At 40.0% G+C, this 23,707-nt stretch overlaps 2 protein-coding genes across 5 annotated transcripts in view; both read right to left on the reverse strand.

Moving 5' to 3' along the window:
* LOC101737362 (dynein axonemal heavy chain 2) overlaps positions 1 to 23,707 on the reverse strand; it is an 82,862-nt gene that overhangs the window by 29,858 nt on the left and 29,297 nt on the right. For 3 of the 4 annotated variants that reach the window (XM_038014470.2, XM_038014468.2, XM_062671336.1), the window contains 23 exons: positions 20,787 to 20,930; positions 19,965 to 20,063; positions 18,949 to 19,168; positions 18,297 to 18,459; positions 17,431 to 17,609; positions 16,886 to 17,078; positions 16,303 to 16,444; positions 14,755 to 14,892; positions 13,526 to 13,744; positions 12,639 to 12,882; positions 11,561 to 11,697; positions 10,932 to 11,087; positions 9,357 to 9,559; positions 8,464 to 8,649; positions 7,555 to 7,719; positions 6,765 to 6,877; positions 6,426 to 6,571; positions 5,701 to 5,884; positions 5,240 to 5,358; positions 4,681 to 4,787; positions 1,571 to 1,732; positions 749 to 897; positions 129 to 244 (listed from right to left, as the gene is read on the reverse strand). In XM_038014470.2, coding sequence (XP_037870398.1) covers positions 129 to 244; positions 749 to 897; positions 1,571 to 1,732; positions 4,681 to 4,787; positions 5,240 to 5,358; positions 5,701 to 5,884; positions 6,426 to 6,571; positions 6,765 to 6,877; positions 7,555 to 7,719; positions 8,464 to 8,649; positions 9,357 to 9,559; positions 10,932 to 11,087; positions 11,561 to 11,697; positions 12,639 to 12,882; positions 13,526 to 13,744; positions 14,755 to 14,892; positions 16,303 to 16,444; positions 16,886 to 17,078; positions 17,431 to 17,609; positions 18,297 to 18,459; positions 18,949 to 19,168; positions 19,965 to 20,063; positions 20,787 to 20,930 — 3,684 coding nt within the window. The remainder of the gene's footprint in view (positions 1 to 128; positions 245 to 748; positions 898 to 1,570; positions 1,733 to 4,680; positions 4,788 to 5,239; positions 5,359 to 5,700; positions 5,885 to 6,425; positions 6,572 to 6,764; positions 6,878 to 7,554; positions 7,720 to 8,463; positions 8,650 to 9,356; positions 9,560 to 10,931; positions 11,088 to 11,560; positions 11,698 to 12,638; positions 12,883 to 13,525; positions 13,745 to 14,754; positions 14,893 to 16,302; positions 16,445 to 16,885; positions 17,079 to 17,430; positions 17,610 to 18,296; positions 18,460 to 18,948; positions 19,169 to 19,964; positions 20,064 to 20,786; positions 20,931 to 23,707) is intronic. The other variant, XM_038014469.2, reaches the window with a different exon arrangement.
* Positions 21,034 to 23,021, reverse strand: LOC101743463 (uncharacterized). The gene is made up of 3 exons (XM_004929355.5): positions 22,707 to 23,021; positions 22,153 to 22,425; positions 21,034 to 21,935 (listed from the first exon to the last, which is right to left on the reverse strand). The coding sequence occupies exons 1-3, from the start codon at positions 22,758 to 22,760 to the stop codon at positions 21,780 to 21,782; spliced, it is 483 nt and encodes a 160-aa protein (XP_004929412.1). The 5' UTR covers positions 22,761 to 23,021; the 3' UTR covers positions 21,034 to 21,779.

The following is a 23,707-nucleotide window of genomic DNA, read 5'->3' on the forward strand; positions in this document are numbered from 1 at the left end:
CTTCAAACCGCAACGCATTACTGCTTCACGGCAGAAATAGGCAGGGTGGTGGTACGTACCTAGCCGTGCAGACTCTCAAGAGGTCCTACCACTAGTAAAATATCTTTGTTCGACATCCATACATTTACCTTCAAATCTTCACGAAAATCTTTCACTCCATAAGTCTTCGTGACTACAACTTGGAAAGAATTACACTCGCAGATGTAAGACGCGACGCGAGTTAAACTCTGACGTCCGGAGCCACCTGTTGACACACAAAAAGAAAAACTTCCCGGATTCCATATATATCTATATACATATTATTTCTAAGCGTTAGGAATGCCCACAATTCACTGCAACGCTAACTAGTCGTAAAAGTTCGTCAAAGTTTCGTTGTTGTAAAAGATAGCAGATCTATATTGTTACCAAGTCCCCCACAGAGTGTCACCGGATCTTCTGAAGGGGTCGCGATTCCGATCCGGTAGCAGATTCTGCGAAGCGCTCTGCTCTTGTTAGCAAATTCTCCCAGGTTGAGCTCGTGAGATCACCTACCCGTCCGCGCGTAAGCATATGCTATGCGCCTCTTATGCTACCAACGAATAGGCAGGGGAAAAAACAGTCACTTTTCCCCTTATAATACTGTGATAGATTATGGTGTGGCAACGTCGTATACATGGCCACAACATAATCTATCAATATGATGTGGTGGCAACGTCGTATACATTGCCACAACATAATATGAAAACTGAGAAATCGAGTGCCGGCTAACCAATGCCGACGCACAGCATGTGGCCCCTCGGCTGCGATATGACCCGGACAATACGAACAATGTACTCGATCGCGTCCTTGAACAGAACCAAATCCATCTTCACGACGCCGGGACAGCTGTTGTACTCCTCCATCTGATTGGCTATGTACCTGGGTCACAAATCACAAGTTTTGGTTTGGGATCTTCTATATCATTGGCTGATAATCGGAAGATTTATTTGCGGCTATTTTTATATTAGGTACTGTAGGCAAACGAGCATTCGGTGCACTTAGTGTTGAGTGGTTACCATCGATCATGGACATCAGCAATGCCAGGGGCAAAGCCAAGCTGCTTACCGAAAACCTAATTTGAAGAATGAAATGTTTTAGCGCTTAGGAAAGGTACTGTGGACGAACGTAGCGGTTTTTGGTAGTATGGACGAACACGGTAGAAATAATTGGATAATCTCAAACAATTTCCTCAGAGCACTATCCATGGGACATACGCTACTAAACACAGGGTATCAAAATTAGATTCCAAACGATCTGTGAGAATGAAAAAACCGACCATTGTGCTGTCGTGTCAAAAAAAATTAATTATTTTTATTTATTTATTTATTGGGTACCAACATGTTATACGTCAGCACAGAACATTACAGGTATCATATACATCGATTTCACACTAAATGCTAACACATTACAGGTACCGACTGCACGCATTGATAAAAAAACAACGGTTCGTTGTATAACAAAAAAAAACTATATTATTACTACCAAATACGCTATTGCTTAATTGAAAAAGCTCATTGAGCAAGGTTACTTAAAAAAATGAATAACAGCCCACCTCCTCAGAGCGGCGGGGTCGTTTAAATCGTCGTAAACTTCGAAGGGGTTGAGGAAATGTCCAAACAACGGAGGACTCTTGCTCGGGCACAGAGCGTGGAACGTCAGCTCGAAGTGCTTACCCAACATGTCGCTCACTTGGTTCATGAACCAGTCGCGATCCCTGAAGCATTTACATAATAATCTATAGCTTAATACGTGAAGGAAAAACTTTGTATCCCTTTTTACGAAAATTGCGCGGGCGGAGGAGTATGTAATTTTCCACACTTATATGTAGAGAGTATAGAGAAGAAGTGCACAATGCTAATATTTTTTTTAAATAATGCATAAAAGATACATTAAATCAATAAAGAAAACATTACACATACTACCATGTATTTGACACACACAGGCATGCATACTATTTATTTATTGTCAAACTTATGTTCTTGACGTCTGTAGTCAAATTGAGAATAGATTAATATTGTTTGTCTTTATTATTATTTATGTATAGTGTAGTCTTAGCGAAATCTGTATTACATAGAATATATTAATATCTGTAATTATAAGAAGTATAAAATAGCATTTGACAATAGAAACATAATAATGGTCCAGGAGTCAAGTACAATTTCGGTCAATAATTTCCTCTCGAGCGAAACTTCGTAAAATGCATTAGGGACCTATACTATGAATATTCGCGATCGTCAGCTGCGACTCCGTGGGTGGGGCGGGCGGTGGCAGCCTCCCACGCATGGAGAAAAAAAAAGTTTTTTCTGTCATTTCCTCCCATTTGAAATTTTGTCAGATTATAGTTAACCTAGTATTTTGAAGTAATGAGTGAATTTGAATTTGAGTAAATTGATTAATGAATAATTTATTGTAGCATATTTTTTTAATTAGTTAACTTTTATTAAATTTTTATTTATTTTTATTTATTTTTTTAAGCTGCCCACAGGTTGTTATTACTGTGTGCTTATTATGTTTTGTATTCGGGTTCACCATTTAATTTGATTTTTGTTTTGTTTTTTTCTTAAATTTTTGGTTTTGTTTTCGGGTTCACCATTTAATTTGATTTTTATTTTGTTTTTTCTTAAATTTTTATAATTTACTAATTTTACTAATTTATATCATATTCTGAGTATGTACACACGTACGGAGTCTTCATTCCCGCAAAGAACCAAAGGGAAACGGGGGTGACGGAAAATCAGCGCTGTTCAATTTATCAACCTTGAACAGCAATAGCTGAGCCACCTCCTTTTGCCTTTTTCTCTTTTTTTTTGCTTTTCTTTTTTTTGTATTTCATTTTATGATGTGAAAGGCAATAAATGATCTTTATTATTATTATTATTTTCACCAATGACCATAAAGTCCATTCAGTCACTGAGCGTTTTATTATTTACGCCAGTGACGACAGCGACTCTTCCAGCTACGAGAGTTATGTCGAGGATGAGGAGCCAACTCCTTCCACCAGCTCAGGTACTACCATAAATTTAATGCAAGAGGTAGCACTATTAGAAAACGATAGTGACAACGGCGACGACGACAAAGCGAGAATGAAAATGATTGATTTTCATTGTTATTTTTGAGCAACTCATGAAAATAAAAGTTTGTTAATTAAAAAAATATGCTACAATAAATTATTCATTAATCAATTTACTCTTAGCAACATTTCTTTCATTATCAAACTTTCATATTTCTTATTAAAACAGTCAAATCAAGCATACTGACGAATAACTTAAGAAACGTTATTTCCTCCCGGACGAAAATTTATAAGACGAGTGTTAACATACTCTAGTAAATAATGAAAGATATCAGCTAGCTGTAAGTCAAGGGAAAAGTCGTCAGCTGATAAGATTCAGTAGGTGATGGATGCTGCTGCGTACCACCTTTCAAGGTACCAGCTGAGCTGAAGACCCTGTGTCTATAAAATTTGTACGGTGCTATCTTTTAGAGTAAACACTCATCACGTGTCAAAACTTTCCACTGAGATACAGCAAGCTACATTAATTTTCATTCATAGTAGAATATAAACGATCACTGGCTAAATTTTTAGTTGAGAGGAAATCATTGAAAATATAAATATATTTTTTTCATGTTCAAGCAGCCAGCTGACGTATAATCCACCATGTTATGGCCAGCTGACTTTTTTTTCCTTCAAAATACTAGGTTAACTATAATCTGACAAAATTTCAAATGGGAGGAAATGACAGAAAAAACTTTTTTTTTCTCCATGCGTGGGAGGCTGCCACCGCCCGCCCCACCCACGGAGTCGCAGCTGACGATCGCGAATATTCATAGTATAGGTCCCTAATGCATTTTACGAAGTTTCGCTCGAGAGGAAATTATTGACCGAAATTGTACTTGGCTCCTGGACCATTAACACGGAATTACCACCATCTCTACATCATAAAGCACTTTCATCGCAGTATACATTTGTAAATCTATGCATCATAGAATGCGGGGCCGCAACCTATCGCGACCAAATTTTGACGAGCAATGAACCGTTTACAGACTATCTAAATCGGCACAGTTATTACTCAACAACGTTCAACTATGTTCAAAAACACTCCACTATAGCTTTATTTATGATTAGTTTCGACTACTCATAAATAAAGCTATAGCTCCGACTCGCATTGCTGGCGTATCTCTGTTAGGCTTCGATCCGATCGCTACCAAACAGAGTAGCCCTTTGAAGACCAAGTTCAGGTTGAAGATTTCCCGAATATTTTATCGAAATCGATCTAGTCGTTACGGAGTCCTTAGGAAACATACTGACACATGTCGTCTTTTAAATTTATATTTACAGAGATAACTAAGAGGAAGTCTAAAAGTGGCACCTGTGACAGAGAAGTTCAGAAGTGCGCGTTTGGGTTGGTATGGACATGTAATGAGACGAAATGACAATAAGGTTGGTAAGAGAGTTTTAACTGTGAATGCGGGATGCTTTAGAGGAAGAGATAGATCTAAGAAGAAATGGATGGATTGGGTGAAAGATGATATGTGTTAGAGGGAAGAGAGCGAAGAAATGGTATATTATTATGATAGAGGAATATGGAAGGAGATAACATATTGCGCCGACCCCAAGTGACTGGGAGAAGGGCAGGAGAATGATGATTCACAGAGATAACTAACTTCTCTTCGGTAAGTCGATCACCGAACACTCTGAAACACTCGTGGATCCAAAGCCTAAGGAATCGCGGCTTCGTGTTTGTGTAGTCCTTGTTGCTGCGGAGGAGACCCTACAACGAGATCATAGTCATAGGACAGGACATCAAAAGCTGCCGGGCTTTGTAATTTTTATTAGGCCCAAGCTTCGCAAAGCACCTTGGAAAAAGCACTTAGCGGCAGAGTTAATTATTATCAGATAAAGATAATATATTTGATCAAGTGTAATGAAAAACATAATAATATGCGCATCGGAAAATTATCTTTCATAGATAAAAAAATATGTGTCGATATGCCATAATGAAGTGTATACCATACACTATATGCAATAATGCCTGCCTAATGCCTAATCCTGTAAAAACTGAGACTCACAACTCATGTCTCCACGTGGGTGGCGGCATTTACGTTGAAAATGTCCATGGGCTCCAGTAACCATTTAACACCAGGTGAGCCGTGAGTTCGTAGTCCACCCGTTTATACAATAAATAAATAAATAAAAACATTGGTTACGTCATCAATAATTTACCTGAAATATCTTGGAGATGTCCCTCAGATTAAACAAATAATGCATCTTGCTCGGAGTCGGCAGGAGCTTGGCCACGATATTGTTGAACATGTCGATCGTGGCCGCGAGGACGATTTTACCTGATTTCAAATAAAAAATAAACTTAAAACTTAAAGCTGTTCAATGTTACTACTAATTCTGTCTCTATTCCCATCAACCTTGCTGTTTCCCTCAGTGCAGATAAGCCATGCTACCTAGGACCTCTTAAAAAAGGTGCAGCTAACTCTCCTCCGTAGTGTTCCTTAGATAACACTTCCAATCAGGCTTCACGAGAGTACTTTACGGAATCCAGCGACCATATTATGCCCCCGACATTAACAGTGCCAGTTATCAGTTGAGGGGCAATAATCACTTGTCATTGTTGGTAGGTAAGGCCGAAAGGTCAAAGGCATTGACTACAGCTGTAAAATAATGATGCTCACCGACACTTTTAGTCTCCTCGTCGAACTCCTGGAGATGTTGGGATAGCATCGTCCCGAAGATCTTGATGAGCTGGGACTGCGTGGGGGGCGGCAGGTAGAAGGCATGGAAGCAGGACAGCAGGCGGGGGGGCAGCGCGCTGCGGGCGCCCCCCGGCGGTCCGGCGGCCCCGCACAGCACCATGTCCTGCACCACACCCGACCTTACCACACCTCGCAACGGGCAAGATCCACTTAAGTACTTACCCCACGAATCCATTATTTTATTCCATCCATTATTTGCAACATTCGAAGTCGTTGTAACCTAAAGGATAGACGTCCGGTGCATTCGTATATATCGATGCACCAGTGTTCGAATCCCGCAGGCGGGTACCAATTTTTCCAATGAAATACGTATTTAACAAATGTTCACGATTGACTTCCACGGTGAAGGAATAACATCGTGTATTAAAAATCAAATCCACAAAAATATAATTATTGGTGGTAGCACCTCATATGAGTCCACACGGGTAGGTACCACCTCCCCGCCTATTTCTGCCGTGAAGCAGTAATGCGTTTCGGTTTGTAGCGCGGGGCAGCCGTTGTAACTATACTGAGACCTTACAACTTACATCTCAAGGTGAGTGGCGCATTTGCATTGTAGATGTCTAAAGGCTGGTGGGCTGTGAGCTCGTCCACCCATCTAAGCATCAATAGTCTTCCGTTATCCTCAAAATTCCCACGCCTACCTTAACGTTCTTGCGCCATTGCTTCTGCCGGTCGAACCAGTAGCCGTAGTCGTTCCACAGGCGGACCAGCTCCAGCGGGGGCTGCGACCCGTACTCGTCCCGCACCGGCATGTTTATATCGTCTAGGAACGCTATCATCTTCTTGCCTGACAATTTCAATGGTGCTCCATTTACTGTTGTAAATGCCAAGAGCTGGTAGTTCCTGTATCCCACTGGACATCACAAGCGTGAATGCTGCTTGAACATGAGGTCGAAGCCATTGTAATTATTGTAATTGGTATGACTAAAGCTTTCCCAGACAGTGATTTTTAGAAAATGACAGCAAGATGAAATACTGACCTCCGGCTGGCACATAGTTCCCTTTGGTTCTCTTCTCGAGTCTTGCCTCAATAATATCCTGGACGTTCGCGGCCGTGGTCTGGGCAGACATGTTGATGACCTGCGTGCTGTACCTGTCACATGGGGACCGGCTTGAGGCATCGCAGATATTCCAATACAGTGGCAATTTGATCTTGTTAAAGAGAGAGCGAGAGAGCCTTAAAACGGAATTCCAGTTGCATCGCCCACAGACTGCGGTTGCACTGCTTTGTATCAATACTTGACCGCCAGATCGTGTATTACTCTGGATTAATATTTATTTATTAATTGGTGTCTCATAGAGGGCGTGGTTTTTGAATATCCATGGACGAGCAAATAAATAAATAAAACTACGATAAATAGCGAAAATTAATTAAAAAAAGATGTGTGGTGTCGTGGGACACTGTATTAGTTTTAAGTTCTATTCGAGGTATAAAGAAAATAATTATTCGGGTATACATTTTCTATTCTGATTTTCTTATTAATAAAAAAAAACTACTTCAAAAAGTTATCAATTTTATTTTGTTCACAATGATTTATAAAAAAAAATATAATAATCATATACAAAGAAACAGCTATTTATATGAGCTAGCATTAGACACTGTATAGGCATCATACTAAGGTTATACATAAAAGTCTTATGTTACGGACGTTTTTTCGCGGTTAGGGTATCCCTCCGCATCGTTCCATAAGGAACCTCGTTCCAAAAATGCCTTGCACAATTCTATTTTAGGATTTTAATACAGGATAATGTCTTGTCCACGCAACTCACCTGTCCGGGTCGAGGCTGGCCAACGTTCCCTGGACGAGGAACGTCTTCCCTGTCCCGGTGGCGCCACCAACCAGCACGCCGCGACCGGCCCGCAGCATCTCCAAGGCCACTATCTGAACTCGGATGAACTCCACGGTCGGCACCAAGATCGTGTGGAAACCCAGACTGAAACATATTGCTTATTAAACGACTTCAACTACTTTTTTTTTTCCTACCTAAGCCGGTAGCCTTGAGAGGCTATATCAGCGTCGCCTTAAATAGTAGGTGAGCTCACGGGGCTCAAACCTGACGACGTTGCTAACACTAACCCTAGCAAGAGCAGTGCTTCGCAGAATCTATCACCGGATCTGAAATGCCACCCACTGAGAAGATCCGGCGAGAAACTCAGTGGGCTGTGTCTGTGGGCTAATTTACTCGTCGAGCCCTTCGTCGCAAGCGACGGGTTCGTCGAAGACGGTGACCGGTGCTTGAGGTACCTAGAAGCATCGTTAGTGGATCGGGAGGATCCGAAATGACGTGTTTTGGGCGACGTCGACTGCTTTCCATTCTGTCCGCAGGATCGGGAATGTAGTTACCGGCGGCCACGATGAGAGAGTTCTCGTGTCGTGCCGCTTTATCGAAGTGGTTCAACGACTTAGGTGAGGTTATGAATCTTTAACACTACGCAACGGATTTTGATGCGGTTGTTATTAATAGATAGAGTGATTGAAGAGGAAGGTTTATGTATATAATAACATCCATTAAACAGTGAAGAAATCAATAATAAATTACAGTTTCCGAAGCGAAGCGAGGGCGGGTCGCTAGTTAGAATTAAATGAATTTCTTTTTTTAAAAAGCTTTTCTAATAAATATAAATCCTCGTAACAGCTCGTCTGCCTACAAGGGCAATTAAAAAAAAACGCAACGAACCCGGCATTGAACCTCCAGTTGTCGGGCAGCTTGTCCTCCCAGGGCTTGAACTGCCGCAGCCTCTCGTCCACGTAGTAATCGTACACCGTGTCCTTCAGCGGGAAGATGCCTTCGTGCTCCCGGATCCAGTTGTCGATCTTGCGACGCGACTCTTCCTCGAGGGTCGCGCACACCGACCACACCAAACTGGAAACATTTTAAGAAAGTGTTCTAGAAATCTTCGTTAATGGCGTCGATAGGCAGACGAACTCTCGATCAATCTGCTGTTCAACGGATACTAGAATCTTTGCTAAAAGATTCCTTTACGCTGACATAGGACATCCTCGTGGGTTCATAGCACTACCATTAAACCTCCAGCCATCACCGAAGCACATCTTTGGTCACCGTCCTCGTCGAACCCGTCACTTGCGACGAGCGAATTAACCTATAGACACAGCCCACTGAGTTTCTCGCCGGATCTTCTCAGTGGGTCGCGTCTCTGATCCGGTGGTACATTCTGCAAAGCACTGCTCTTGCTAGGGCCAGTGTCAGCAACACTCCGGTTTGAGCCCCGTGAGCTCACCTACACACGTTAGGGTGAAGCTGAAATAGCCTCTCAAGGCTATCAGCATAGGTAACAAAAAAAAACCCGAAAGCGATTTGAATGTATGAATGTCAACATTGTGAATCCCTATACCGTATGCTCTAGCAAGATAACCACATGGTAGGCAGCGGCTTGCTTTGCCCCTGGTATTGATGACGTCCATGAGCGACGGTGACCACTTACCATCAGGTGGGCCGTATGCTCGTTTGCCTACAAAGGTAATAAATACAATAAAAAAACAAGGAGTGCTCAGAGAAATTATTCGACAAGATACCAGCTCTTATTGTATTCTGTAACTGCACGAACTCACGCAAACAAAAATCGCATCTTGGAAAAGTTCTCATTGTCCTCCTCGTCGGGCAGCGGGGCGGCGGGCGGGGGGAGCAGGCCCAGCAGTCTGCACAGGGCGCGCACCCCGGTCAGCTCCTGGCCGCGCACCGACGGACCCTCAGTCAGCTGTAGCCGCTTCAGCTCCAGTACCGGGGTCAGAATATTTTGAAAGTGCCGCCGGAGCTGACCGAATATTATTCATATTATTAAACCCAAGTCCAGAATAAACCGATTACGAACTGAAAAGCCAATGTATAAGGTTCGGGAAAAGTTCCTTCGCATTTTTTATGAAAATTCACAAAAATTTCTAATATAATAAAGTTTATTTACATTTAACTAAAGTATGTCGGTACCATTTTGTTCCATAACTTTTTGCCATCTTGTAAGTAGGGACATGATCCCATTGCTATAGAAATGTTGGGGCTTCTGATCAAAATACCGCGACAATTGGTTTTGGCAGTCCTCTCGTGATGATAACCTGACACTGCCTAAAGAATTCTGAAGAGACCGAAACAGGTGGAAATCTGAAGGTGCAAGGTCAGGACTATACGGCGAATGCATTAACACCTCCCAGCCAAAGCTCTCTTAATTTTTGCTGAGTGACTAAAGATGTGTGAGGTCTAACGTTATCATGATGAAAATCCACACCCCTTCTGTTGATCAATTCCGGCCGCTTTCTCTCAACTTCTTGCTTTAATCTCATCAGCTGTTCGCAGTAGAGTTCGGAATCGATGGTCCTGCTCATAACGAATAATTTTTTCAATCCCACCACACACACAGCATCACCATGTTGCGAGTTAACCCGGGTTTCGCCACACGCTGTGAAGCCTGACCGGCCTTTGACCACGACCTTTTTCGCACGTTCTTGTCGTATGTGATCCACTTTTCATCGCCAGTTGTCAGCTTTTTCAAAAAGGGTTCGGTTTCATTACGTCGTAATAATGAATCATAAATGAGTACACGGTTCATTAGGTTTCTTTGACCCAAATATCGAGCTTTTTTGTGTACCCAGTTTTTTTCAAATGCGCCAAAACTGTTTTGTGGTCAATTCCCAGTTCTTCAGCTACGTCATAACTACTGATATGCCGATCTTACTCCACTTTTTCAAAAATGGCATTTATTTTATCCGTAATAAGGCGACCAGAGCGACGTGCATCTTTGACATCAAAATTTCCGGATTGAAAACGCTTAAACCAAAGTGCTACTCTCACAGACACTGCACTAGGTCCATAAACATCGCAAATTTTTTTCGCGACTTGCGTTGCATTTTTTATTTTTTTGTAGTAAAATTTTTAAATGTATCAAATTTCTTCATTAGATTCGCTCATCTTGACAGTGCGAAAAATAAATAAAAACCACACATTTTCCTAATTTGAATTTGGAATTATTTTCTTTAAAATTTAATCTTTTAATGATACCAAAACCAGCTAGATATAAATAGTATAGACAAAGAGATTTTATTACAAGTTCATACATACTATAATGCGAAATGACTTTTTCCCCAAACTATTGTCTCGAATATAAATGTCAAAAAGCAAGTATTACGATATATTACCATTTCCCGATACTCCAAGTCACTGATGGTCTCCAACCAAGAGTTGACGTATGGCCACCAGCCCCAATCCTTGTAGTCGTTGTACACCATGCCGTTTCTGGAGACAGTAGCTGGAGAGGCCACAGCCAAGTCCAGAGTCTCGATTAATAGAGACACCTAAAAAGTTAGACAGTGAAGGAGAAACACGAAAGCTGACCCAATTATGACTCAATTCTGGTGGTTTCATCATTGAGCTCCTGGTGTTAAGTGGTTACTGGAATCCATAGACATCATAATGCCGCCTCCCTACCTTGAGATATGAGGCTTAAGTCTCAATTTAGTTTAGCATAAAGGCTGTCCCAGCTTACAAATCAGAATGTGTGATTACTTTGTAGTAGAAAGTTTCTGTGGGACGGTGACCTCCCACCATCAGATTGGCCATAACTTCGCCTGCCTACATTGGCAATTAAATTATTACTTGCACATTACAACCGAAGAAGACATGAATGGAGTGTGAATGACGATATGAGAGAGAGAGAGGAGTGAGTGTTGAGTTGACGGCTGATAGAAGAGAATGGAAAAGAAAAATTAGCTGTGCCGACCACCTAGTGGGGTAAGGTGAAGAAAAAGAAGAAGACATTACAACGTACTTGTCTCGGCATGGAGATCCTCTCGCTGTTGACCAACGTGAGGAGCTTGTTATCGTCCATCACCGAATTAAGGTTCTCAATCCAAATGGCATCAACGGGCCCGTCGAAGATAATCCACTTCTGATCCGGAGATTCGTCTGGAACAAGAACGTGCGAGGCGGATGTGAGGGACAATTGTGTCTTGGCCTTCTCTCCTTCACTCTACACGGGGTCACAAATACCTTTCGCGTCAAAGGAATAACATCATCTTTTTTCTTTTTTATTGCTTAGATGGGTAGATGAGCTCACAGCCCAGCTGGTGTTAAGTGGTTGCTGGAGCCCATAGACATCTACAACGTAAATGCGCCACCAACCTTGAAATATAAGTTCTTAGGTCTCAGTATAGTTACAACGGCTGCCCCACCCTTCAAACCGAAACGCATTACTGCTTCACGACAGAAATAGGTGGGGCGGTGGCACCTACCCGTGCGGACTCACAAGAGGTCCTACCACCAGTAAGTCTCATTAATAAATCCCTCAACTTTTACCTCAGGTATTAGTGGAATAACGTTGCCTATTTTATGACTATATTTTACTTCCATTAGACCTTAGGAAGAGTCTAGTTTTTATCTGGATCATAATCGAATTATAAAATACTAGCGGCCCGCTCCGGCTCCGCTCGGGCAAAAATTTCAACGATATTTGACGTTGTTTTATTTTTTTAAATAAAAGAACACTTATTGCGGCATAACTATAATAGTTAGACATATGTTGTCGCGTCACTTTTTGTAAATAATAATGTGTTCTACATAGTCGTAGTACATTATTTTATTCTATTATCAATAGTTTTCACACGGCACGCGATGTGAAGAATATATTAGGTATTTTTTTTACACCTTGAGTTACATTATTGAAGTTTTAGTAAGGATTCTTTATTATTTTTTTCAAAAATGTTATGGCCTATGTCACTCGGGAATAGTGTAGCTTCCAAACAGTGAAAGAATTTTTCAAATCGGTTCAGTAGTTTCGGAGCCTATTCAATACAAACAAATAAATCTTTCCTCTTTATAATATTAAGTATAGATCAGAAATCGAGTACCTTGACAAATGGTCCTCATGATGGACGACAGAACCCCGTCCTTCCACTCCCCAGTGGCCAGGTTGTACTCCCCGTATAGTTCTCCCAGCGTCAGAGCCTTCGGGTTCATGGGGTGGACCTGGACGTTCTCGAAGCCCGGGACGTTCTCTCTGCACAGACGACTGATGGTAGCGGACAGCATGCGCCAGGAAACCGACTTGGCGGTGTTGGTGTCTCCCAGCAGGATGCTAGAATGGCGAGAGTTCTGAAACGACCGGGGGAAGATATATCATAATTCAATTTTAACTAAAATCAGCCCTAGCCATGTTTAATTGATAAAGTCGGTTGGATTTTAAGACACAAAAAAATAATCAGCTTAATTCGTCTCTTGTTAGAATCAGTGGGCTGATAATACGCCCGATGTGAAACATCAATCGTACTAGGTAGGTAATCCGATAGGCAGCGGCTTGCCTATGTCCCTGGCATTGCTGAAGTATATGGGCGACAGTAACCACTAAACATCAGGTGGTCTGTATGCTCGTCTGCCTAAAAGGGTAATAAAAAAACTATTAAAACATTCATACAAAAGCGTTTTAAAATCAGGTAAGGTCTAGAATTAAATGTATGAATGAAACGTTTTAATGTTTTGCAGTAAATCGACCACACAGCTCTTCCATTCCGCCACTAGGCCAGCATAGCTGGCGCATGTGAGAGCACAGTGTCAACTGCACCGGGCTGGTTCCCTTTATTATGTTTAAAGGGAACCACTATTTAAGGCGGAAATAGAGTAGATCTAATTAGATACTAATTTGTATGGTGGAGTGATGGCTTGTTGTCCGGATACCTTTCCATCTTCACCAGAACGGGTAAACGATCACAAGGACAAAGCCGGGAAGGCTGCGACGTACCTTGGTCTCAAAAGTTTGTATCACTTTGTGCAGCGCAGCTCGCGTTGGCTGCAACCCGGCCTGTCTCATCTCCGCCGCGATAGCTGTCTCCAGCAGCTCGTAGTCCAAGGTCGGAATCTCCACATCAGGGAAGATGTCTTGCATGATGCCGTCGAAGAGCGGCACGTCTTTGGCTGTCAAACGAGCCACATTCATGTCGCGCATCGCCAAGATTACCATCTGAAATGTTATTAAGTATTTATTTGCCAAGAATTTTTAAGGGTTTTTTAAGAATTTTTAAGAATTTTTAGGGTACACTTTTGCAATTTTGTAATTACAGTAGATTGGGCGAAATCGGGACGTTTTCCAATTCCAACGATTTCATATTTGATGCGTTATTAGACATAGTTCATTGAAAAAGTGTGTGTGTCCGCTTCGACGCACGACTGGAGTTTACTGGATATAAAAAATTAAACGAAACAATACGAGAAATAGTTCTATATTACGACAACACGATACACTACAGATTATTAACAAATTAACGAGACAGAAAACAAACGACTAACAAATATATGAAAATACAATAATGAGAGAAACGCGCGATCAGTACGAGGCTTTGTGGCGGACTGCCGGCGCAGCAGCCCGGCGTCACCTGCGATAACGCGGCCGCGCGTTGGCTCCTGATTGGCGCGCGCACGCATCACGCAATCAGGAGCCAATCAGGCGCATAACGCATTTCGTGTGACATGCTAGTACGATTTTGGTCCCCATAATTTTCATACCCCGGGCCTATATATGTAAATCGATTCTAAAGGAGTAAACTCCAAAAATATAGACACAATTTAAAAAACTAGCTTGATCTGATTCACCTTGGCTTTTGGGGTAAATCGGGTCACGTATGGCGAAAATACAGTTTTTCGATAGGGCTGGCACTATTTAATTATTAGGTAGGTACCTAACTTTAGGTAATTAGCTTTTCAATATCTTAAATCAGTTACAAAGCTCTGATGAGTAAATTAATATTCTTTAGTATTCTTAAACCCGAAATAAAAGTTATTTTCAATTCAACAAATTTAAATCTCACAAAAGCGTTATGACAACCAAGATTTGTTCCTATTCTACCCTTAGTCCCTATTCCCCCAATATACGACGAACAGAACTCTTTATAATAATATCCGTTTCCTCTATAATAATAGACGTTTTCCGATTACATTAAACATCTCAAAGCAAAAACTACTTAAACAATGAACCTCTTGTTCCGGTAGATGAGGGTAGGCGCGTCTCTTCACTCCGGCGTACCGGAGTAAGGCGACCATCGACCTAAGTCCAAAGTCGTAGTGATCCTGTTTGGAGAGCTGTTGCGTTGCGAGTTGGTACAACGTGAACACCTGAGGTAGTAAAAAAAAGGGTGCGTGTACTTATGTACGCGCGTAAGAAGTTATACTTTCATCATCATCATCAACAGCTCACAGTCGTCCACTGCTGGACATAGGCCTCTCCCAATCTACACCACTGAGCCCGGTCTGTGGCTCTCCTCATCCACTTCTTGCCGGCCACCGTGCGGAGGTCATCGCACCATCTAGCCAGGGGGCGTCCCACGTTACGTTTTCCGCTGCGCGGTCTCCACTCGCGAACCCGTCTGCTCCAGCGATCGTCAGTCTTACGGCATATATGCCCAGCCCACTGCCACTTCAGCTTGCTGACTCTTTGAGCTATGTCGATGACTTTAGTTCTCTGTCGAATAATCTCATTCCGGATATTATCCTTCACACTTTATTTTTATTAAATTTATTTATTTTTTTTTATATTAAATAATTAATAATAAATATTTAACGTTAATAATTTAATAATATTTAGTATGAATTATATTACATAATAATTTTGTCATTTACATTACTAAAAAATGAATGCTAATAACACTTTTTTTACGAGTGTACATGCGCGAATGTTCACCTACGGCTATATTCAGACTCGACAAGTTACGTCGGTCGTATTGTAATGAGCGATTTAGTGGGCAGCTACTTCTGTAAATTTTGTGTCACGGTGCGCGCATCGTAAAATTTCACTCTCATCAATTTTTCATAACGCGCCTAAAGAAGTATAACTTCAAAAATGTTTCAACTATCTCTATCAACTACAAGCTGTACCAGTCCGCTTCGTTGGGCATTTAAAATTAACATTATTATTTCTCACCCCCACAAATATTCTCATCATTAAAGCCCCCGCAACTGGTGTAGGGAGTCCAACACTCATATAAATATTAACTTATCCATTAAGTACATGTATTTTCTACATGGATACAAAGTTTCAAGTCAATCGGATGCATGGTTCAGTAGTTATAACGAAACATCCGTTAAAACCACTGTAGATTTATATAGAAGTATAGATTACGACCTTAATTAAAAAAAGCGAACATATTATAGACTACAAATATGTTTTAAACGTCATTTTTGCAACATCACAGGAGAGTCATTTAAAGTTTAAATTTGGAAAAAATATTATAACAAAAATACCTCTTCAGCTATTTGAATGGAGCTAACTTAAAGTTCAATTAAAAACATCGCACTGTTGGTGCTAATACCAAATAAAACGCACCTTTAATTACAAAGATAAACGTAGCGTATTGAACGAAATTTCGCTTGGACCAAATCACCCCTGGATATTAGCTACCAAAATAATAAGTTTTATAATGAAATTAGCAAATTGATTTAGTACTCCGTTTGTTCTGCAAAATCAATGACCCGCGGAACAATTAATACCTTTCGCGTTCAAAATACATTCTGTATAATGAAGCTAACCTTCTTAGCGTTAATTTTGTATGCGGTGAATCCATCAGAGAACAAAGTGTTCTCGGCTATGATGAGCGAGTCCGGCACACACATCGCGATGGGACGGAACATTGACTTGAGATTATCGGGTAGTTCGGTTCGTCCCGCGTACCTATCACGTTATATAAAATTAACAAATAAATTGACTTTAAATGAATAAGCAAACAGTACCACTCTTCTAATGGCTTAATTACCTGTAGACGACCGACTCATACATCATGGACGCCTGGTACTTTTCTATTATGACTGTGATTGTTCAACTATTTAATTGAAATATTTTTACTGGTGATAGGACGTATTGTAAGTCCGCGCGGGTATGTACCACCAACCCGCCTGTTTCTGCCGTGCAGTAATGCGGTCCGGTTTGAAGGGCGGGGCAGCCGTTGTAACTATACTGAGACCTTAGAACTCATATCTCAAGGTGGGTGTTGGCATTTACGTTGTAGATGTCTATGGGCTCCAGTAACCACTTAACACCAGGTGGGCTGTGAGCTCGTCCACCCATCTAAGCAATAATTAAAAAAAACTTAAAAAGTCGCTAAAAAGTCATCACCCAGGGTTCATCGTTATGAATATTCCGCAGTTGCCGTCCAGTTTGATCTCGGAACCTTCGAAGACGAACTTCTTCTGGTACAGAGACAGTGCCAACAGTACGGCCAGGATTTGCTGAGCGACCACCGAGAGCACCTCAATGTTGATGCGATTGAACTCGTCAAAGCATCCCCAGCATCCACTTTGGGCTATACCTTTGTTGTGGACAAACAAATTCTTATTTGCAACAACCTCACTCAGTGTTTATGGCAATTCTAAACATGAAATTTTCTAAACATGAGTTTTTAAGTGTGGGAACACACTAATAGCCAAGTATGGCAACACAATCAACAATAGTTGTTGATCGAAGTCGTAAACCATTACCTACAATATATTTGGGTTTCATAGAACTCTAAATATCTTTTATAATTTGGAGAATTACCTAGAGCCACCTGTGCGATTACGCAACATAATAATATTTACTCTTATTGTATATTATTTCATCGAAATTCCAATTTTGCTCTATCTAGAAAACTCATTTGATACAACAAAAATAACGACATTTACCTGCAAAGCATTTCGCCATCGACTTATAGTCCAACCCATCAGAGCAATTGGTCACAACCACCCATCGAGCCAGAGCTCTGCCAAGATCCTTAGTGGTCTCAGTCTTTCCTGTACCAGCTGGACCCTGAGGACTTCCTCCTCGGAACAGATGGAGGGCTGTTGTTAACGTTATATAGCATCTGTGGGAAATCATTCGTGCCATGAGATGACAGAAATAGCTTTGAAAATACGTTTTTGGTACCTGACATTGCGCCTAGCCTAACCGAGTATATTTGAAATGCTTCAAATGTTTAATTTTCAGTAAGACTCCATTATACAGAATAACTACGAGTATACAGTAACAACTCGGCGATGTCTGGCAACCGCCTGCGTTCGAGGTCACTGACCTAGCACGTCACGTGATTCTCAATTACATTACATTGCGCGCAATGCCGAAAACGTTAGAAAAGTTAAATTTTAAACTTTTTTTTTTTTTTCTTTTTCTATAATTCTTTCCCGTCATTTGACAGTTGGTTTTTCAAGTTTAAAACGTAAATTGGCGTATTTGAATGAATTAGAAAACAAAAACTATTTATTTTAAAACTAATGATAACGAATCCAGTAATAGATCGTTACCCCCATTGCTAACGGGTACCGACCAATCTAGAGATAAAGGCCAAAGCCACTTAGATATTTTTTAGCCTTATCTATATCTATTAAAACATCAGGGAAAATTGGTATACATCTAGGTGCCATAGCATTTTATAATGATTTATGGGATCGAACAAGGAAACTTCTAGAGAGTAAGATGCGTGAGATAAAGGAAAAATCTCAAGCAATTGCATTTCCCTGTATACGCTTCTGGAATATTCGTAAAGTACAATAACCTGTCAGTGAGCGGTGTAATGACCAAACGTCCAGAATTCCCGATATATTCGTATGTGTAAATAGAGTTCGTATTTGTCTGTCGAATGTAGCAGTCTTCTCGTTCTCTATCCCAGTAGAACTTCAGCTGAGAAAACCATTCGAACGCAGAAACTGTCATACAACCTATGAATTAAAATCCAACAATTATACTCCTACTTAAAGCCACAGCGTACTATCAGCTTCATGTTTTTAATCAAGAACAAATCCGACAATTTCATCTTATATCTCTTGTGAGTCCGAGCGGATAGGTACCACCACCCTGCCTATTTCTGCCGTGAAGCAGTAATGCGTTTCGGTTTGAAGGGTGGGGCAGCCGTTGTAACTAAACTTGAGACCTTAGAGCTTATATCTCAAGGTGGGTGGCGCATTTAGGTTGTAGATGTCTATGGGCTCTAGTAAGCTCGTCCACCCATTTAAGCAATAAAAAAATATCTTAGGATGTAAGTAAACATTAGGCAGTCTTTTTAACTCAAGTTTTCAAAAGATATTAATTCTCGTAATATTTCAAGCTATTCTCCAAAATTAAAAAGTTTCACTGCTGACCTCAAAGAAGATAGAATAACTTACACCTTAAGAACTCACGACCTAACTTCACTAGAGTCAAAGTCTAACCTAATTTATACATCTTATCGACCATATCCCGGGAGTGTATCTCTATGACGCACAAAGCGTTGACTTTACACCTCAGTATCTTCGAAATCTCCTTCCTCGACATCATTTGTAAGGTGCTCAATATTTGATTTTGTTTCTTGCGCAATTTCTTCATCGGTTTTTTTTCGTTCATGATTTCGCATCGGCACAAAGTTCTTGTGCAATCTGACGTCCATTGGATCTGTGTATTTTGTTTATAAGCGAATTTTTGTTAAGTTGGTAGACATGACTAAGTGTTTTTTTTCTCCTAGCTATTCGTTGGTAGCCTAAGGGCCTATTCCAGCTATCCCTGGACGGGTAGGTGAGCTCACGGGCTCAACCTGAAAGAATTTGCTAACACTAGCCCTAACTAGGCGGGTTGTATCTATGGGAGACCAAGCATTTTATTGCCTCTTTGACCACCAGTATACATATTACACGCTAATACATCATAGTTACATGATAACATATCCTTAGAAAATCTGAATCAGTGGCACATTCTGTCTCCAATTTTGTAATAGGTCGCATGTAGGTATAACAATGACTATCTCAAAAGCTGACTAGATCACAAAGGCGAGTGGGTATTGAAAACAATGATATGATTAGGAAACTTATTACATGTTTAAGTCCATCTTCGGACCTCCCCTATTCAAAAAACAAGGGAAAAGCTTTAGTAGTTGCACACGTATGTCCCATCTAAGGTATGGATGAGACCACGGTTATACTTGTTTTCAGCAAAACCAGGGCACATGCAAGCCCCTAACTACAAAACTTCTATCTCATTTCATGTTTCAAAGTTGGTCGTGCCAATCATGTTAAGATATCTGTGGGTTGAAGGCTCCTTGACTGATGACTGACTGGCTGACGTGATTCCGATCATCACTTGAAACGTTAAATGAAAACTAAAGAAAATACCGCATGTCGCATAGATCTACGATTGGCAGTTTTATCCACCAAAATCTACCCAATTTACAAGCCTCAATATAAACGTAATAGACCTTGCTAGCCGTAATCCCGAGCTGTCCGGGCCAATCATTGATCCATTGTTCGCGTTGGTAACGACATTTCCTCAAAGCTGCTCGAGTCAGTATCAATTGCTACAATATCGAAGACTGTATTAGTCATTCTAGTGCTTGCCGAGCATATTATGAACCCGCACGGTTAGATGAAGCCGGTAGATAGTAGGTAGGTATTGTTATCCTGACCACTTGAACTTTTCACTGGTGGTAGGACCTATTGTGATTCCGCGCGGGTATGTACCACCACCCCGCCTATTTCTGCCGTGATGCAGTAATGCGTTTCGGTTTGAAGGGCGGGGCAGCTGTTGTAACTATACTTGAGAGACCTTACAACTTATATCTCAGTGTGGGTGCGCATTTACGTTGTAGATGTCTATGGGCTCCAGTAACCACTTAACACCAGGTGGGCTGTGAGCTCATCCACCCATCCAAGCTATAAAAAAAAGACACCAGGTTCTGCAGCAATAGGTACGAACGTGATTACTACCCATGCAGGCTAACAATACGTCCTACAACATGGCTCTTAATACATAGAATGGTTTCATACAAAAGGACTCTCATCATTTACTGCAAATTCAAAATTAAAGCTTCAAATTGTAATTTTTAGTTGCATTTTATTGACAGCTGAGAGATGATGTTTGAATCGTCAGTGTGGTAGGCGTTGCAAGAGCTGCCCCGTTATATAAAAACCATTGCAATGAATTAATGAAACTGTTGCTCATTCATTGGAAATTGGTTATGATAAATGAACGGACTCTTAGATTAAGGATCTATGAGTATACCCCTAATAAATCACAATACCTCTCTCAGAACTACTCTCATGGTATGCTCCAAGCCAAGTAACCACACTTCAGCAGGACCATCCAATACCAAATTATATTTCCATTCAATACATTCTCCGTCTTCAGACATCATGGCTTTAGCGACTGGAAGACCTAGGGCATTCTGTGGACATAATTATCTGTAAGTTTTAGCAGCCATCAAAAGAAGGAGGTTTTCCTTCAGACCTCTTCACTAAGTTTATTGTTATGGAAGAAAAAAGAGAACACACATTACATATTTTTTATTGATTACATTTAGCACTTCTTCATATGCACTAAACAATTGTTTTATTGTATAATACATATTTTTTACTGATTACATTTAGCACTTCTTCATATGCACTAAGCATTTGTTTGAAATACTTATTCAATAACAAAGTATTTTGAAACACAGACACAGATGGTGTTTCTGAGCCCTATGGCATGCCCTTCTTCAAACGAGGCTTGTGGAGAGTACTTAACGGTAGGCAGTGGCTTGTCTCTGTCCCTGGTATTGCTGTAGTCCATGGGCGACGGTAACCGCTCACCATCAAGTGGGCCATATGCTCATATGCTGCCTACAAGGGCAACAAAAAAATAAAATAGATTATATGTCAAGTTTTTACAAAATAATTTACCTTAAAACATTAATTGGTGTTTCATCACAGTTTTGGAAGATTTTGTAATATTAAAATTACACTTAGCAATATTAAATAAACATAACAATAATTAACTATGTACATTAAAAATTTTGTCTTCACTATTGTCTATTGTAACTGTAATAATTACATTAAAATTGAGAATGTGAACTAAAATAGGTGGGTGCAGACCATGTTTACAAAGATTTATGAAAAAAATAAGACAAAACAAAAAATTGTTAACATAGCCAGTTAAGTGTAAGCAAGCTCTTGAATTATAAACTCATTGCTTGGAACAAAATTTCCAGCTCCTTCAAAATCAATAACAAAATGCACAATTTTAAATACAAGGATTTCTATTGTGTGTGTCGCTTACTAGGTAAACTTAAAAGTATTTTGAGAATAGCCTTCTTGTCAGCATCAGACCTACAAGAAAGGACCATATGTAGGAATTCATTCATGAGACTGTTGGCTTGAGCTGTTGGATGGTTTAGCAGTAATATTGTCATTGCCTGCAAGAGTAATCAGATTTTAGTTTCACATACTTGCACAGATGTTCAAAGGAGTAACTTTTAACAAGCAACTAAAACACAAAAAATAATGAGAACAAATTACTCACAACTGGTCATTTTCCTTTCCATGGCAATAAACATATACAAGCTTACTGATCAAGTTGCATGAAGTGTACTACTGATAGTCCAGAAGGAAAAGAAAAATATCTTGACTTACCCGATAATACACAGCAGCATGACTGGGGCGAGAGAATTTAAACTTCCAAGGAGGTATTTTCTTCAAAACATACAAAAGCTTATCCCAGTCTTGAGCATATATAGCCTTGTTGAGAGCCAAGTGATGTAAACTTTTTAGGCCGTGAGGAGCCAGGCTGTCATCTCTGAATTTGGGAGAACTCCGAAAGCCTTGGATTGATGCCAAGTTCCTTCTGCATATGTCACTTGTCGATTTCCACGGAGTGGAAGATTCGAGCATTGCAAGGACTTTTAGCTAAAAATAGGTATAATTATTTTTTATACTTGTCATTGGTCAATCTAAGATAGGAATGTTTAAATTTTAATCGCTTTGGGAAACTAAGATATGTTGAAATATATTAAAGATATGATAAAAATAATAATAAAATTAAGTTGTAATTTGCCTTAGAAAATTGTGGGATAAAAGAGCATGATGTTTTTAAAGGTTATAATTTAAATGTCATGCATGTTATTCCTTGAATCGGATGCGTTGTATACAAGTATCATTTTTAGTATTGCAGTATTTTATTTACTTACCATTACATCTTTTGGGATAAAATAACATTTATCTAGCAATTCTTTATCCAGCATGGTTCTTTCACTAGGTATGTAACCAGTTTCAGCACTTAAATATGTAAAGGCATAAGTTACTAGGTGTGTTTCCGTTTTAAATACTAGCTAAAATTGTGCGGTTTTCAATAATTCACTATGATAATTCATTGAAACTGTGTATTAGCTTTACTGTTTAATATGGTTTATACATTTATTTTGTTTACATATTGATTTTGTGTAAAGACAGTAGGTAGACAGTAAACTGTAAAGAGATTCTCTTTCGTTTCCCGCCAATGAACGTGTTTTTTTAAGGGTTTTTATGACCTGGTAACTAAGACTTTTAGGTCAAGTCTTATTTTAATTTATATTCTTATTTTTATGAAAAATTATAATATAAAGTGACATGAAATGAAGACGATTAATTTGAAACATTAATCAAATGCTTACAAAGGCAAAAAAAATCTCAGTAAAATGGTGGTTATTTACTACTGAGCCTTTTTCAGTGGGCTTTTTGGAGCTATATGCTGTTTTTTACAAACTAGCTAAGTCATTTTTTGATTAGTTCTGTTATTTATCTCATGTAAGTAGGCAAGGAGAACACCAAAACCACCTTCAAGATTTCAAATTTATTATTGTTCACTTTGGTTTAAAAGCGTAAATCACAGTGAGTAATAATATTGAGTAATGCTTTGTATATATAACTAAATAAACTATAAATACTATTTATAATTTTATTTTACTGTAGCAATATGGTAACATTATTTTCTTGGAATTGGATAGGATGTTAGAGTGAAATACTTTGTGTTTGTTTGTAGACTGATGGAGATTATGATTTTTATTCACTGGTAGCACGGAGCTATTCCAGCTACGCTGTGACTGATAGGTGACCTTACGTAGTTCAACCCGTAGAATATGTTAACACTGGCCCTAGCAAGAGCAGTGCTTCGCAGAACCTATCACTGAATCGGAATCGCTACCCACTGAGA

This window comes from Bombyx mori, chromosome 12 (genome assembly GCF_030269925.1).
Source record: "Bombyx mori chromosome 12, ASM3026992v2".
In the NCBI taxonomy this organism is placed as follows: domain Eukaryota; kingdom Metazoa; phylum Arthropoda; class Insecta; order Lepidoptera; family Bombycidae; genus Bombyx; species Bombyx mori.